The 16938-nt window shown below is 39.9% G+C and overlaps 2 protein-coding genes across 8 annotated transcripts; both read left to right on the top strand.

The window, feature by feature from the left end:
• Nucleotides 1-1021: 1021 nt before the first annotated feature.
• klhl2 (kelch-like family member 2) lies at nt 1022-12044 on the top strand. 4 transcript variants are annotated; one of them, XM_027174460.2, is made up of 15 exons: nt 1022-1274; nt 2498-2623; nt 3008-3114; nt 3227-3348; nt 6190-6352; nt 6501-6610; nt 6950-7066; nt 7381-7530; nt 7798-7915; nt 8382-8579; nt 8736-8837; nt 9002-9130; nt 9220-9360; nt 10239-10409; nt 10658-12044. In XM_027174460.2, the coding sequence occupies exons 1-15, from the start codon at nt 1207-1209 to the stop codon at nt 10684-10686; spliced, it is 1851 nt and encodes a 616-aa protein (XP_027030261.1). In that variant the 5' UTR covers nt 1022-1206; the 3' UTR covers nt 10687-12044. The 4 variants fall into 4 exon arrangements, with proteins under 4 accessions (XP_027030261.1, XP_027030262.1, XP_027030264.1 ...); XM_027174461.2 differs by having other exon boundaries at nt 1024-1274; nt 10239-10382; XM_027174463.2 differs by lacking the exon at nt 1022-1274 and adding an exon at nt 1468-1716.
• Nucleotides 12045-12540: 496 nt separating this feature from the next.
• msmo1 (methylsterol monooxygenase 1) lies at nt 12541-16915 on the top strand. Of its 4 annotated transcripts, none has more exons than XM_027174467.2 (6): nt 12541-12668; nt 13163-13515; nt 14628-14776; nt 14948-15074; nt 15181-15335; nt 16078-16915. In XM_027174467.2, the coding sequence occupies exons 2-6, from the start codon at nt 13255-13257 to the stop codon at nt 16265-16267; spliced, it is 882 nt and encodes a 293-aa protein (XP_027030268.1). In that variant the 5' UTR covers nt 12541-12668; nt 13163-13254; the 3' UTR covers nt 16268-16915. The 4 variants fall into 4 exon arrangements, with proteins under 4 accessions (XP_027030268.1, XP_027030267.1, XP_027030270.1 ...); XM_027174466.2 differs by having other exon boundaries at nt 12562-12704; XM_027174469.2 differs by having other exon boundaries at nt 12563-12683.
• The last annotated feature ends 23 nt before the right edge of the window (nt 16916-16938 follow it).

The following is a 16938-nucleotide window of genomic DNA, read 5'->3' as shown; positions in this document are numbered from 1 at the left end:
TCCCACCGTGGGGAAATTTCGGTTACAAAGAAAAAAGAAAAATGAGCAAATATAAAGTAAAAACATAACACTATACAGTACTGTGTATAAATACAAAAGAAAAGAAGCAAACAATATAGTAGTTACAATTTTATACTTTCTATTCAATTTTGAGTTTACTATGTTTAAGGTGTAGTGTAAAATATTAGGCATTTAAAAGAAATATGCCATAAATGTAGGTGAAATTGCCAAAACTAGTTTACGAAGTTGTTTACAAAATTTTTAATTCGACGTTCAATTCAGGGTAAAGAGATTTCAGAGAATTTCATTTCTTTACGAGAACTTTAGGTGCGGAAATGAAAAGGTATCGAGTGAAAAGTCTTGAAAACACTTTTTATGAGATTAGGATTGTTCCGTTTTTTTTTTCTTTTTCTTTTTTTTTATATTCGCGTACAGAATATACAAAAATCTTTAAAATGATATTTAAGTGAACTAACTAATACACTACGTTTACTTAAGAACTTCTTATTAAAGGTGACCGTCGTATGTATTGGCATCTATTAATGAGTAAAATCGATGATGATATGGTTAAATTAGTATGGTTATATAGCATCATTTTTTAAGAAGATGCCTGTATAAAAAATAATGTTTGTTTGTCCACTGCGTATGGTGACAAAACAAGATTCCAATTTCCAAATTAAATTTCTGTTATTTGAGCTTCATAGAGAAACTTCTATTTACTTCTATTGTGTACTTCTTTGTGTTTCTTTGTCACGTATTTACTATAAGCAATATGTATTAAATACTCAACATAAGGTAAGGTCAAACTTAAATTGATGTAATAAATACTACACGAATAATAAATGTATGTTTTTTATTATATTATTATTGTTATTAGTAGTAGTAGTAGTATTGCTCCATCCTCTATATAAAGGCTCTGTGCTGATCTCGAGTGCGCATGCTTGTCGTTCCTTCTGCGATCTATATTACATATCTATTGCTCTACTTCCGGGTACGATGCCGTGGAGATTGTTTGCGCGTATTTCAGTCTTCCACGACAGGTGGCGCTGCTGTTCACGCTGGTCATTAAAAAGCAAAGAAAGGAAGGGGGAAGAGAGACGCTTGAGTGTTTACAGTTAGCTGGATGTGCAGCGACAGCTGAGCTGGACTCGGTACCTCAGTGTGATGCGGATTTCTTCTGTCAGGGCCGAGATCCGTTGAGATGGAATGGTGCAAGAAAGTAGTGACAGATATCGCGGCCTGAACACACACCACAACATGGAGATCCATCCGCTGTAAGCTTATCGAAATAGCTAGCTAGCTAGCTGGCTAACTCTCTCTCTCTCTCTCTCTCTCTCTCTCTCTCTCTCTCTCTCTCTCTCTCTCTCTCTCTCTCTCTCTCTCTCTCTGTGTGTGTGTGTGTGTGTGTGAGAGAGAGAGAGAGAGAGAGAACCAAACGTCACTGTTTATTTCAGACACAACGCTAGCTATCACTAATTAGCTCTAGCTTTTAGCTTTTATACCCTACAGAATGTCGTCATTAGCAACCTCAAAGCGAATAGAACACTCGTTTGGACATCCCTACATTACCATAGAGCAGAAAACAAACAAACAAAAAAAAAACACAGTCACGAGAGAAGTTAATAAGTTCCTGTTAAAGGGCTCCGAAAGTAGTTCCGGCTTCGAGGCAAATCACACGGTCGAATCAACGCGCTGCGCCGCATGATCGTTGCTATGGTAACAACTTATATGTAAATGTATTTATTTTCCTCCTTTTCTCAGTTTTTTCTTGAGGTAAACTTTAAAGTCTCTCTTATTTATTAATTATTAATAATTCATAAATTAAACGTGTTTTTATTCCACTTATACAGTTCAAAACAAAGGCACCTAATGATATCGTTTTTTGCTCTTTTTCGTCAGTTCCTTTTTATTAAGTATTACCGCTGTTTTATCCAATGAAACCTTAAATGAAAAATTCTAGAGATGTCGGGTTTATTAAAAAAAAAAACAGGTTTATTTATAACCGAAAAATCCCATATGGCATGATTCTGATTCTGACGGTCTCTAAAAGTCACGGCTTATTCGCACTTGTACAGTGGACAAACACTCAAATCAAAGGCTGATGGAAAAACGGGTTAAAAATGCATTAAGCGAAGAAAAGATGTACTGGATGCAACTCAAGTCCACGATAAGGGGAAAGAAATCTTAGGATGCAGCAGTTTTTAATATATAAATTGTATTTGCTCTCACAAAATGCTCCTGTGAGAACTGTTGGACTTCCTCGTGACATATTTAATAGAACATATCAACTTTTATATCCTTCAAGTAACTAATTAAACAAATGCAAACATACAAAAGCAAAATTTCAGTTAAATAAAACCGGATGCATACTAATGTTGTGTATCATGTATTGCATCGCACTAGGATTTCTTTTAGACTATTCTTTTTTTTTTTTTTGCAAAATCATCTTCCCCTAATTCTGTGTGTGTGTGTGTGAATGTTTTTTTTTTTCTTCCAGATGCACAAAGCTTTGCAATCATAAAGCTGTGGAGCTGAAGGATGATGAGTGTGAGAAGCAGAGTGCGGTCACCGTTAACCCTCGACACATGAAGAAAGCTTTCAGGATCATGAATGAATTGCGCAGGTATGCTTGTGTATTTTATGTGTGTGTGTGTGTGTGTGTGTTTGTATGTGTGTGTGTGAAACCTGCATGTTCAGATTGTCTCTAATAATTAACGAATATATTTCTGTGTATGAGAGAATGAAGATTATTCAATATATAAGATGGCTTCAATATAAGAGCCAGAAAACATTCCAGGAATTGGATGATCCAAATTTTTGAAAAATTGTCTTATCAATCTCAGTATTATACTCTTTGGATGATGGTTAATTAATCGATTAGTGGATTATTCTTTGTAATGTTTACAACGGAATAAAGCTGTATAAGTAGGAGTTCTTTCTATGTAATTGAAAGACTTTTATATTGTTCGGACGTTTAACTCTCATATTTTCCCTTTTTCTTCGCCAGTCAGTGTGTGTTGTGCGACGTGACCATTGTAGCGGAGGATGTGGAGATTGCAGCACACCGAGTGGTTCTAGCAGCTGGGAGTCCGTATTTCCGTGCCATGTTCACAGGTTTACGGTCAAACTCGTATTATAATAAGAAATGAAGAAATAACGGTTCTGAATGAATACACTGAAATGTAAGACGCTGGAAGGTCAGCTGTGTGTGTGTGTGTGTTTGTAGGCGAGATGAGCGAGAGCAGGCAGAAGAAGGTGCGGATAAAGGAGATAGATGGCTGGACGCTGGGCATTCTGATCGATTATGTTTACACTGCCGAAATACAGGTCACCGAAGAGAATGTACAGGTAACACACACAAGCACACATGGTATACAGGGACAGTGAGATCAGCAGCTTCTGAAATACTAAAGCTAACACATCTGGCACCAAGATCCATGCCATGGTTATAGTTTCTTCATTCTGATGTGCTCTTGGTTTAATCTTTTTTTTTTTTTTTAGACTCTGTCACATTAGAGTGCCTAGGTTTGGTAGAGCGGGAAATAGAATTATTTATGTCAGTAATAATAAAAGCATGATTGTGAAACAGTCTTCGGTCTCAGTCTAGGCAGTAGGGAGTGGTGCACAGCTCTTTTTACTCTTTCCACTCTTTTTCTTTAGTCAGTTCCTTTGTCCTTTTGGCTCATGGGTGCCATAGAAGCCCTTAATGAAATGTTGAGCAAATGTGAGCATGTGGGCGGTGTGTGTGAGTGGGTGGCATGTAAGTGCCTTAGTGTTCTAAGTATGCGTCTGTTGAATAACACTTCAAGTGTGTGTTCTCACTAACACCCAATGCTCTACGGTCTGGTGTACAGTTAACGTTCCTTAACGTTCCTCGGTCTGTTATGAAACAGCGGTATACAAACTAGGAGCAAAAGGTCTGTACTGTTTTAACTGTTCCACTTCAACTGCATACCTTGATGTGTAATTAAGCTGCCGCAAGCCGGTAAGCACGAAGACCATAGCATACATGTCTCATATTCTTTAAAAAATTCAGTGACCAACAGTTGCTTTAGAATCAGAATCAGAATAAGAGAGATTTATTGACTAGTCTGCTTGTGCAAACAAGGAATTTAAGATGAGAGTAAAAAAAATGCATAAATGTAAATAGAAATAGAGAAAGAAAATTGAAAAATAAATAAATTGTATGTACAGTTGTGCTATAGAATGAGATGCAGAGATGTACTAGGGTGGAGGTGATAATAAATAAATAAAATTATATATATATATATATAAGTATTGTAATTGTAATTGTATTGTAGTATAAGTATTGTAGTATTATAAGTATTGAACACGTCACCATTAAAATAAGTATTGAACGCGTTACCATTTTTCTCAGTAAATTTATTTCTAAAGGTGCTATTGACATGAAAATTTCACCAGATGTTGGTAACAACCCATTCAATCCACACGTGCAAAATCAATCCATAGCTGTCCGTAAATTAAGTTATGTTTAATAATGTTAAATGACACAGGGAAAAGGTATTGAACATGCTTACTGAAACATATTTAATACTTTGTACAAAAGCCTTTGTTGGTAATTACAGCTTCAAGACGGCTCCAGTATGGAGAAAAGAGTTGCATGCATTGCTGAGGTGTGATTTTGGAACATTCTTCCACACAAAGTCTTCAAATCTTGAAGGTTCCGTGGGCCTCTTCTAAGAACTCTGATCTTTAGTTCTTTCCATAGATTTTCAATTGGATTCAAGTCAGGTGATTGGCTGGGTTATTCTAGCAGCTTTATTTTCTTTCTCTGAAATCAATTGAGAGTTTCCCTGGCTGTGTGTTTGGGATCATTGTCATCCTGGTAGATGGCAGCAGATTATCAAGAATGTCTCTGTACATTTTCCCATTCATCCTTCCTTCAATTATATGAAGTTTGCCAGTACCATATGCTGAAAAACAGCCCCACACCATGATGTTCCCACCTCCAAACTTTACTGTTGGTATGGTGTTTTTGGGGTGATGTGCAGTGCCATTTCTCCACCAAACATGGTGTGTATTATGGCATCCAAAGAGTTCAATTTTGGTCTCATCTGACCAGACTATATTCTCCCAGTATTTCACAGCTTGTCCAAATGTTGTGCAGCAAACTTTAAACGAGCTTTAACGTGTCTTTTCTTCAGCAGTGGAGTCTTGCGTGGTGAGCGTGCATATAGGCCATGGCGGTTGAGTGCATTACTTATTGTTTTCTTTGAAACAACTGTACCTGCTGATTCCAGGTCTTTCTGAAGCTGTCCACAATTGATCCTTGGCTCTTGGACAACACTTCTGATAATTCTTTTCACTCCTCAGAAATCGTGTGAGGAGCACCTGGTCTTGGCCTGTTTATGGTGAAATGATGTTCTTCCCACTTACGGATTATGACCCCAACAGTGCTCACTGGAACATTTCAGAAGTTTTGAAATCCTTCTGTAACCAATGCCATCAGAATGGCAATAGAATAGAATTTTGCAACAATAAGGTTGCGAAGGTCTTGAGAGAGTTCTTTGCTTTTACCCTTTATCATGAGATGTTCCTTGTGTGATACCTTGGTAATGAGACCTTTTTATAGGCCATCAGTTTGGACAGAACCAGCTGATATTAATTTGCTTTCACAAGGGGCAGTTTTGCTTTCTAATTGCTGATTGTCTTGGCTTTCTGGACCTCCCTTTCTTCATGTGTTCAATACTTTTTCCCGGTGTCATTTAACATAATTTACGGACATCTATGGTTTGATTTCTTTGCATGTGTGGATTGAATGGGTTGTTACCAACATCTGGTGAAAATTTCATGTCAATAGCACCTTTTAGAAAAAAAATTACTGAGAAAAATGGTGACGTGTTCAATACTTATTTTACACGCTGTGTGTATATGTGTATATTTAACTGTTCATGTGGTCGAACAGTTGTGCCTGGTTGTGCTGGTATTTGGGGCTCTGTAGCGTCGGCCAGATGGTAAACGTTTAAAAAGAGGATGACTTTGGTGTGAGGGATCCAGAGTGATTTTCTGAGCCCTTTTCCTCACTCTGGATATATACGGTTTCTAAAAGGTTATTATGAGATTAAGGTTAGAAGTAACGAAACTGCCACACAATGCAACCCTGCATTCAGGCATTTACTGTAGATGAATAAATAAATGTAAGAATTTCTTTTTTGTGTGTATCTGTAGGTGCTGCTGCCAGCTGCTAGTCTTCTCCAGCTGCAGGAGGTGAAGAGAGCATGTTGTGAGTTTCTCTCCTCTCAGCTCCATCCTACAAACTGCCTCGGAATCCGGGCCTTCGCTGACCTGCACGCTTGCTTTGAACTTCTCAGCCTGGCCAACTCGTATGCAGGTAGGTGTGTGTGTGTGTCTGTGCTGTTCTAGTCAGATTATCTATCCTTATTACAACAAGGATTATTTCTCAGTGGATTATTCTAATCAATTGAATCGTTTGTTGTAGCGTGTTGAATTTTTTTTTCCTCTGTTATTCATACGCACAGAGCAGCACTTCTCAGAGTTGATGCAGTGTGAGGAGTTCCTCAACCTGGGCATGGAGCAAGTGTGCAGCCTTATCGCCAGTGACAAACTCACCATACCCTCGGAAGAGAAGGTATATACACACACATACACACAAACACAGAGGAACTTAAAAAATGAGCTGCTGGATGATCAGCTATAACGTGTGAACTTGGGACGTCTCTAGACTTTAGATGTTTAATGCTTCACAAATATACAGAACACATTTGGCTGTCCCATGATGCTTTTCAGCATTGTTGCTATGGCGTCATGCAATAGTATTGTCCAGGATCGTCCTGGTTGTCTTGGGGACAGTAAGCAGCACAGACGGGCTGTTAAAATTACTTGAAATCGAATTGATTTTGAGGCACCGAGCTGGAACGTGGCATTATGCTAATAGACTCTTTCTGTGTCTGCCGGTTTCTCTGTGTAGGTGTTCGAGGCGGTCATTGCGTGGGTCAAACACGATAAGGACGTACGGCAGGAACATATGTCTCGTCTGATGGAGCATGTACGCCTGCCTCTCCTGTCCAGAGAATACCTTGTACAGGTTTGTGTGTGATGCATGGATTAAAATGATGCTTATACATCAGTAGCTGAATTTCAATCCAAATGCAACAAATTTTGAACAAAATTTGCTTTAAAAATGACCTCGTAAATGAATTTAATGCTGTGTTGTATATGTATTTAATACGCTACATAAGACTAATAGTTAGTGAATGGATTAACACATTTGTGCATCGCTAGTGACAAGAAGCAGTTTTATTCTAAAAGCTCACGGTGGCACGACATCGATAAAACATGTTGTTTTATTTGCATTCAATGCATGATGGTTGGTATAAGAGTGTGTGATTGATTGTGCAGAGGGTGGAGGTGGAAACACTGGTGAAGAACAGCAGCGCTTGTAAAGACTACTTGATCGAAGCCATGAAGTACCATCTGCTGCCAGCCGACCAGCGCTTCATGATGAAGACCATCCGCACCAGAGTGCGCACGCCAGACAGCTACCCGAAGGTGCGTCTGTCTGTGTGTGTCTTTTTATTACCTGTTTTTGTTTCATGGATCTATTAAAGCACACACTAGATTTGTGCACCAGAGAAGAAAATGTTCTTCGAGGCCAACATCTGTTCTTATTACGTTAAATCAAATGAGTGGTTTCTAGAAGAAAACACAATCTTACATACACAAAAGTGCATTTATATCTTTGTAAGAATGTTTGACATTCCAACCAAAAGCAAAGAAATTTACATGAAACATTTCAAGTGAGTTTGTGATTTGTAGGTGATGGTGGTTGTTGGGGGCCAAGCACCGAAAGCTATCCGCAGCGTGGAGTGTTATGACTTTGAAGAGGAGAGATGGTACCAGGTAGCAGAACTGCCGACCAGACGATGTCGAGCAGGTACAGATCCCCTTGAACTTATCTGCCCACTTCCCCAACACTCAAACCGTGTGTGTGTGTGTGTGTGTGTGTGTGTGTGTGTGTATATATATACATACATACATATATATATATATATGTATATATATGTATGTATGTATATATATACACACACACACATACATACATACATTTTATATATATATGTGTGTGTGTGTGTGTATATACACACACACACATACATACATACATACACACACATATATATACATGTATGTGTGTATATATATATATCACACCGGTAATATACGTGTGTATATAATATATTAAAAGATATACCGAATAAATGTATATCTTTATCTTATATTTGACTGTTTGGCAAGTCAGACTGAATGTTTATCTGCCTTGAAAAATGGGTTCCGACTTGTTTTGGGAGCTTATACTTGCCACGTTCATTCATGTATATGTATCATGTATGTGCGTGTAGGTGTAGTGTACATGGGTGGCATGGTGTACTCTGTCGGAGGCTTTAATGGCGCTCTGCGTGTGAGATCAGTGGACGTGTATGACCCTGTGAAAGACGAGTGGTGCTGTGTGAGCAGTATGCAGGACCGGAGGTCCACACTAGGTGCCGCTGTTCTTGACGGACTCCTTTATGCCGTGGGTGGTTTTGATGGCAGCACAGGTAAAGACCAAGACAGTTAAAGACGTGTATATTGTGTTTGTAGATTTTTTGCCTTTTGAATGTGTAAACATCGTATAAACGTCAATAGTATTCAGCTTGTGAATATGTCAAATTCGTGCATGAGATGAAATTTTCAGATGCAGGATTGTCACACAGGTCTGGCTACTGTCGAGGTGTACAACTCGAAAACCAACGAATGGTACCACGTAGCTCCCATGAGCACCCGGCGCAGCAGCGTGGGAGTGGGCGTGATCGGAGGTGAGCGGGAATCAATCTGAATCATTGCACTGCATAATATATATATGGCAAAAATGCAACAAGATGAACATCTATAGACAGAAGGTGTGCTCTGTATTGGGTGCATCATGTGTAACATTCATGCTGATGTGCTATAGTGTGTGTGTGTGTGTGTGTGGACACAGGTATACTGTATGCAGTTGGTGGGTATGATGGAGCGACACGTCAGTGCTTGAGCACCGTGGAGGCGTATAGCCCGACCACCAACAAGTGGTCACACATAGCAGAGATGGGAACACGGCGCAGTGGAGCAGGTTATTACACACACGTGCACACATCTCTTAGATACTGATTTACAGTTCAATACAGGTTGTAGTTTATACTCTGTGTCTTTGGTGAGCAGGGGTGGGTGTGCTGAAAGGTCTGCTGTATGCTGTGGGTGGGCACGACGGCCCATTAGTCAGGAAGAGCTGTGAAGTGTACGACCCTGTCATTGGCACCTGGAAACCAGTGGCCGATATGAACATGTGTCGCCGGAACGCAGGTAAACTGGACATTCGCTCAGTTACTCTGTTAACGCCGGTCGTCCTGCTGTCCTGCGTTTAGAATTAAAAATAGACAAATAAAAAAAGTCATTTTTTTGTTTAGTTTTTTCAGAATTGATTGTGATTTCCAGTACAGTAAAAACCCATTTCATTTATTATTATTTATTCGTTAGGATATTGTGGTGTTCTGTTCTACAGTGGTGCTCTACAGCACTATGTTATGTATTAATGTTAAGCAAAACAATAATAAATGTCAAGTGAATAAGAATAGGGGGGCACTGTGGCTTAGTGGTTAGCACGTTTGCCTCACACCTCCATGGTTGGGGGTTCGATTCCCACCTCCACCTTTTATGTGTGGAGTTTGCATGTTCTCCCCGTGCCTCGGGGGTTTCCTCTGGGTACTCCGGTTTCCTCCCCCGGTCCAAAGACATGCATGGTAGGTTGATTGGCATCTCTGGAAAATTGTCCGTAGTGTGTGTGTGTGTGTGAGAGAGTGAATGAGTGTGTGTATGTGCCCTGCGATGGGTTGGCACTCTGTCCAGGGTGTATCCTGCCTTGATGCCCAATGACGCCTGAGATGGACACAGGCTCCCCATGACCCGAGAAGTTCGGATAAGCGGTAGAAAATGAATGAATGAATGATTGAATGAATAAGAATAAATGTTAAGTGAGTATTTCCATCTGAAGAATTTTAAAAGATGAGGTAAACATTTTTAAACATTTTAAAACGTTTCCTTTTTAAAACCGCAGACTCTTGATCATACCTTGTAATTTTCATATGAATAATATTTCGAATGCAACACTCAGTGTCAGAAGTGTGATATACCCTCTTGAACCGTGCTTAGTCATCGTTGTGTCCTCACGTGTGTCTCTGTAGGAGTGTGTGCAGTCAACAATCTGCTGTATGTGATCGGGGGTGATGACGGCTCCTGTAACCTAGTGTCGGTGGAGTATTATAATCCCAGTACAGATAAGTGGACCATATTGCCAAGCTTCATGAGCACCGGGCGGAGCTACGCAGGTCAGGCATGCAAACCAACAGCTTGGGGTGATGCAAACTGTGCTTGTACACATAAATCCTAAATAATTATTTATTTCTTTTTTGAAAGTAAGAATTTATTGTAAATCCCAAAACAAACAAAATATCAAAAATGAGTAGTACATCATAAATATACTTGTATTTTGAACGCATGAACGTGTAACGAGTTGTAAGGAGCTTTCAGTTTAATTGCAGTGTTATACAGTACTGCAAAAAGTAATGTCTTTAAATGATTTTTCTGGTGTTTGCATGCGCAGGTGTGTCGGCCATTGATAAACCTCTTTGAGCAATTAAGAGTTGAAACTCTCTTGAAATGGAAGCTGAAAAATAAGCTGACGTGATGCTGAGGAGTTGCTCACACTGAAGACGAGGCTGAAGCTTCCTCCTGGAGCTGCTTCATGATTTTGAAGGCCTGGACAACGCTGCTCTCTCTCTCTTACTTTCACACACTCATACACTATCTCTGTCTCTATTTCACTCTCTCGCTCTCTCTACAGATCATTTTGTCTCTCTCCCTTTCTTCCTCTTTTTTTCTCTCTCAGTTTTTCTCTGTCTATAAATTTCTGTTTGTATCTCTCTTTCTCACTGTCTTTTATCCTCCACATTCTCCCTCCCTACAGATTTTTCCTGTTCATTCTTCCTTACTGTTTCTTGTTTTCTCTCTCTCTCTCTCTCTCCTACCTTTTTATTTGAGAGTAGTTACAGTATGATGAAGATATTTGCACTTTTTGCAGTAAAGTACTAACCAAGCGTGCGGTTCAAACTCTAACGTAACTGAAAGGATGCCTCTGGAAAACACTAGCGTAACGTTCCAGTGTCTGTTCATGGGGCTTGGGAGTGACTCCGTAGACCTGAAGGAACCCCTTGCTCATTGTGGATGTATTTGACCTTGGAGCTGGACTTGCTAAAATAAAAAATGGACCAGCACTTTCTCACTCTGAATCTCTGAAAGTCACTGGACTGAAGAGATGATTTTTATGAAGAAGGATGGACTAACGGACTAGATTGCTGTGATTTTACGGCAGAGCTGCTAAATCGACGAGCGAAAAGCTGCATCGGGTGAACATTAATAGGAGACTTGCGCCTGAGCTTCTTTGCCAAACCGAGTTTAAAAAGTCTTAACACTCTGAACATTTCTTCATTTCTTGCGCACCGTGTCTTTTAACTGCGATCCAACTGGGTCTGTTCTGGATGTATCCGTGATGCGCTGCTCTGCTGCTGCGTGTGCCTGAGCATGTGTATCGTTTCGGACTGGCTGCTCGGCTGAGGAAGTGCTTCTGCATGGATCTAAGTTTTTGTGTTTGTGTGCGTGTATGCGAGTGTGTATGTACACGTGTGTGCGTGTGTATTTGTGTTTGTGTACCGTTTTTAAACTACTGCAGTCATCTGTCCAGTGACACTGCATCTCTGACTGAAACTGCTGAGCACTGACCAATTATGTGCAAATGCTTTCCTTTCTTTCCTTTTCCTTTTATCTTCTGTACCTTTTCTAATCTCAGTTCTGTACTCTCTCGTGTTTTCTATTTATCTATTATTAATTATTCTAATCAATATTAAAACTAGGTGTTGGTCAAGAGGAATGCAGTGCACTTGAGCCAATTCATAATGTCTTTTATATCATGAATAATAAACATGCTTCTTGTATTTGTGTGCGTGTGTGTGGGGGGGAAAAATCTAAGTGTAATGCCTGCCACGTGTAGTTATTATTGCTTACCTAAACCTTGAAGTATTGGAAAAAAGGACAAAAGAGAGGAAATAAAGAAAAATCCATGTAAGAAGAACAGGGAGGGACGCATATGTAACGTGCTATAGTTCATGTGCCCTCTCCAAGATGGCGGCACCGCTGACACGCTCTAACCGGATGTTGCAAATAATTTCAACAAATCAAAAGTGGCAAATATATTTTACATTTTCGTCACCAGGAAATTGTACGTATTTAAAATGTAAAAGACAGAAAACTAATAAACTTAGTATTGTTCCTTTACACTTTAGCTCCTCCCCTTCTCGTTCGCCCCGCCCATCCTGTCCCCGTCACTCCCCTCCCCGAGTACCACCACCGTACGGGAAAGGTCGAACAAGCTTTTATTGGTTGTCACCACGGTTACGTCCGTCTGACTATCATCACTCCATACCGTCGACCAATCGGCGTCCGGATTCCGAAAGCCGCGTCACGCTCCTTTATCTATCAGCCAATCACAAAGGTTAAAACACATACATTAAACAAGCCCTGAACTCGTACACAGGTAGCGCGAGCACTGCGTTTGGAAGGTGAGTGAAAGAAAGGTAATGACGCACGTGCGCAAGGTAATAATATTTTATTATAGGTTTTTATACACTTTAATACTTTGAGATAAAGTAGAGCTGTACACATGGATTTCTGTCTTTTCATGACATGAGACTTGACATTAGAAGTGTATAAAGTGTATAGTTATACTGTATATTAATTATATAAACATGCACTTAATAGTATATGTATAATATATAGTATATATTTCTATAAAAATAAAATACATTTAAAGTGAAGGACACTATAAAAAGTTATGCATTTGCATCGAAATTATTATTTTATTATTTATTTGAATAATTTATAATGAACTATTCAGGATGTTAAATTTGGTATGCAATTATTGGAAAATAATCAACAACTGTATGGTGTAAATTAAATTATTCAGCAAATGTTTACTTATTAAAGGTAGACAGGTGATATTTTCCTCCATTTATTGTTATACTGATGTTACTTCTTGTTGTCACTTATGTTATAGGAGCTATAAACGGTCATTCTTTCACCAGACCCCTTTTATTCTCGTCTTCTGAAGCGAATACAAGTTTTTGTTCGGTGAAGCTCGGTTGAAACATGGGCATGGAGATGAACAGCTCGGCTGACGCCTTGTCCTCGGCGTACCTGGCTGTGGAGTTTGTGGACTCCTTGCTGCCTCAGAACCCACTCCAGGAGCCTGTGATGGAGGCCTGGAACCACATGCTGCAGAACTACAGCAAGTTCCAGATTGCGACATGGGGTTCGCTCGTCGTGCATGAGCTGGTCTACTTCCTGTTCTGTCTGCCGGGCTTCCTGTTTCAGTTCATACCGTTCATGCAGAGATACAAGATTCAACAGGTGGGTGGACCCTAAATCTGACCCTAAACTGAAAATTCACAATGAAGTTCACAATGATAACGAACTGCATTGCTTTTTCTAGTGAACGATGACTCTCTCTTTTTCTTCACCGTCGATCAAATCACCACTAGCCAATCGAGAGCATGTGTGAGCTAAGTGATGCAGAAGAGGGCAGATATCGCTTTGCTCATAGACCTGAGTTGAAAACAGGTCACGGTTTCCACGTTGCTAGAAAGTCTAGACGTCTCACCGGAACAGACGTGTCAGAGGAGACGAGCTTCCCGGTCGAGCTCACTCAACAAAACGTTTTGTTCAATTTGTGAGTCAGTTTGTTTTAAAACTTTCAAAAAGCTTAGATTATTTAGTGCAACTTGTTTGAATATGAGTGGGGCATGGTGGCTTAGTGGTTAGCACGTTCGCCTCACACCGCCAGGGTTGGGGTTCGATTCCTGCCTCCGCCTTGTGTGTGTGGAGTTTGCATTTTCTCCCCGTGTCTCAGGGGTTTCCTCCGGGTACCCTGGTTTCCTTCCCCGGTCCAAAGACATGCATGGTAGGTTGATTGGCATCTCTGGAATATTGTCTGTAGTGTGTGATTGTGTGAGTGAATGAGAGTGTGTTTGTGCCCTGCGATGGGTTGGCATGGTGTATCCTGCCTTGATGCGCGATGACGCCTGAGATAGGCACAGGATCCCCGTTACCCGAGAAGTTCGGATAAGTGGTAGAAAATTAATGAGTATGATTCTGTTATTTGTTCGTGTCCTTCATGGCACCATCTTTATGATCATTTCTATCCAAAGCTGTTTGCGAGATGGTTCACAACAAACACAGTACAGTATACAGTGAGTACTAGAACTTTTTACTTGAGTTTGTCAATAAGTGGTAATAAAAATGGTCTATTTTACATATAAGCATCATCTTACAAGCAAGGTGTTTACTCACCAATTATCTGTACTGATTTTTTTTTTACCACTAATCATTTATAACGGATCACATTTGATTGTTGTCTCAGATTCATTCTGGCCTTTAAAACTGACACGTTGATTCTGCGGGTTGAGGCGTAAACACTTTGTAATATTATGTATAATGGGTGTGTGTGTGTGTGTGTGTTTTAGGATAAACCAGAGACGTGGGGGAAACAGTGGAAGTGCTTGAAGATGCTGCTGTTTAATCACTTCTGCATCCAGCTGCCCCTAATCTGTGGCACATACTACTTCACCGAGTACTTTAACATCCCTTACGACTGGGAGTCAATGCCGCGCTGGTGAGACGTCGCACAAATTCTGTAGTGTTCAGGTTCATTGATTAGTAATTAGCAGTAATTAGTATCTCAGAGAGATGATAATCCATATTTAATGATCCAGAACTAGACGCAGGAATAAATCCAGCATATTCCCGTATTCAGTGACACGCTTCCTGTCTACTTCTCCCTCAGGCCGTATCTGTTAGCTCAGTGTTTCGGCTGTGCCGTGATCGAGGACACGTGGCACTACTTCCTGCACAGGGCTCTTCATCACCGCAGGATCTACAAATACATCCACAAAGTTCACCATGATTTTACAGTCAGTGGATTACTTACAAAACACTAAAACACCACCAAATTAAAGCAGTCTTCATCATGATTGGAGTATTCTGCCAGTAAGTGTGTGTGTGTGTGTGTGTGTGTAGGCTCCATTTGGAATGCAGGCAGAATACGCACACCCATTAGAGACAATAATCCTGGGCGCTGGCTTCTTCATTGGCATCATGGTCTTCTGTAATCACATGGCACTCTTATGGGCTTGGGTCACCTTCCGACTGCTGGAGACCATCGATGTGCACAGGTACGTACACACACACACACACACACACACACACACACACACAGGGTGAGTCACAGTCAGCTCACTGGTTCAGTAGTAGTTCAGGGCACTGATCAGGAAGTTGGCTGTTTTAAGGTCTCTATCTTCTTGCATTTTCTCTCTCTCCCTCTTTCTCTATTTCACTCTCATTCTTTCATTCTCTCTCTCTCCCTCCCTAGTTCTCTCTCTATTTTACTCTCTCTCCCTCTCTTTCTCTCTCTCTCGCTCTTTCTCTCTCACTTGCAATATCATTCCACTGCACTGGAATGTTCTCTCAAAAAAATCCCAAAATGCACCGCAGAAACCAGGACGCATCAATGCATCGTCATCATATGTTCCCTGAAAATGAAGTCATATTTTCTGAAAATGAAAATGGGATAAATTGTCAAGCAACTGCATTTACAAATAAATTGTTGTATAATTCCAGAGTCCAGAAACACACTACATGCAACCATCAGGAGTATCACACTAACCTCTGAGATGTTGATTAGATCATTATGATTGAAAATACACGATACCATGGATTCGTTTAGTGTGTACTCCAACTTTGAGCCACATTGAGGAACCCAGCTGTTATAATGTTTCTTGATCATAAAGAGATTAAAGGTTAATGTTACGCTTTAATAAATAATAGGAATAAAGCATATTTTATAGAACAGAATTCAGCTCCAGGATGTTTATGATTTTGTATTTATACATAATGGAAGGGATATATTCTTTCTAGTGGATATTATATCCCTCTGAACCCGCTGCACTTGATCCCGTTCTACGCCGGTGCACGCTTCCATGACTTCCACCACATGAACTTCGTGGGCAATTACGGCTCCACCTTCACCTGGTGGGACAGACTGTTCAACACCGACGACCAGTACAACAGCTACATGCAGAAACAGATGCTGAAGAAAAGCCAGTAACAACCACAAAACACACATGTCTCATGTTAATAGTGTTATACACTGGACTGGACAGATGGCAACACCAGCGACTTGCACAGGTTTCACCACAGTGTGCCTTTAAGTTCTACACGAGAGCCGACACCATGAACTGTTCATGCTGTTGCTTTTAAAGACAAAATCGATCAGTATTTCTATTAGATTTTGATGACAGGCATTTTAATATGTTTATTTAAAAAAACAACATGCGTGCATTATATCCATGTTGAAAAAATAGCTTGTTGTGATAATCGGTAACAGAGACGTCACATAACGACGTCATCACTCAAAGCACTTTGGATGAAATGTTTTTTTGTTTTTTTCATATTTTTTTAATATGAATTTTTTTCTGAGCTTCTGGTGATACCAAGGAATAATGTTGTTTAAAAATAAAAAGCATAAACATTTATTATATTGTATTAGATTATATATGATTTATATAGGCATATGTGGCAGAAAGAAAGAAGGAAGGAAAGACCAAATAAACTGGAAAAAACACTTGCTTTGGTGTCATTTTGTCTAAATGTGTTTAAGCAGCTTGCAGATCAGCCAACTGTACACACTGCACAAATGAAAGAAGAGGATGTCAATAAATATGGTCTTAATAAACAGCGCATGTCATTTTCTTTATATTTGCTTTAAAGAGTTTTATT

This window comes from Tachysurus fulvidraco, chromosome 7 (genome assembly GCF_022655615.1).
Source record: "Tachysurus fulvidraco isolate hzauxx_2018 chromosome 7, HZAU_PFXX_2.0, whole genome shotgun sequence".
NCBI classification, from domain to species: Eukaryota; Metazoa; Chordata; class Actinopteri; order Siluriformes; family Bagridae; genus Tachysurus; species Tachysurus fulvidraco.
The sequence above is the reverse complement of the archived record's forward strand: the minus strand, read 5'-3'. Positions and strand labels throughout refer to the sequence as shown.

Coding starts and splice junctions, on each gene's coding strand:
- msmo1 (XM_027174467.2), top strand. CDS start 13,255: ATGGGCATGGAGATGAACAGCTCGGCTGACGCCTTGTCCTCGGCGTAC. Junction 13,516..14,627: donor AGAGATACAAGATTCAACAG/GTGGGTGGACCC, acceptor TGTGTGTTTTAG/GATAAACCAGAGACGTGGGG. Junction 14,777..14,947: donor TGGGAGTCAATGCCGCGCTG/GTGAGACGTCGC, acceptor CTTCTCCCTCAG/GCCGTATCTGTTAGCTCAGT.
- klhl2 (XM_027174460.2), top strand. CDS start 1,207: ATGGTGCAAGAAAGTAGTGACAGATATCGCGGCCTGAACACACACCAC. Junction 8,838..9,001: donor GGGAGTGGGCGTGATCGGAG/GTGAGCGGGAAT, acceptor GTGTGGACACAG/GTATACTGTATGCAGTTGGT. Junction 10,410..10,657: donor ATGCAAACCAACAGCTTGGG/GTGATGCAAACT, acceptor TTGCATGCGCAG/GTGTGTCGGCCATTGATAAA.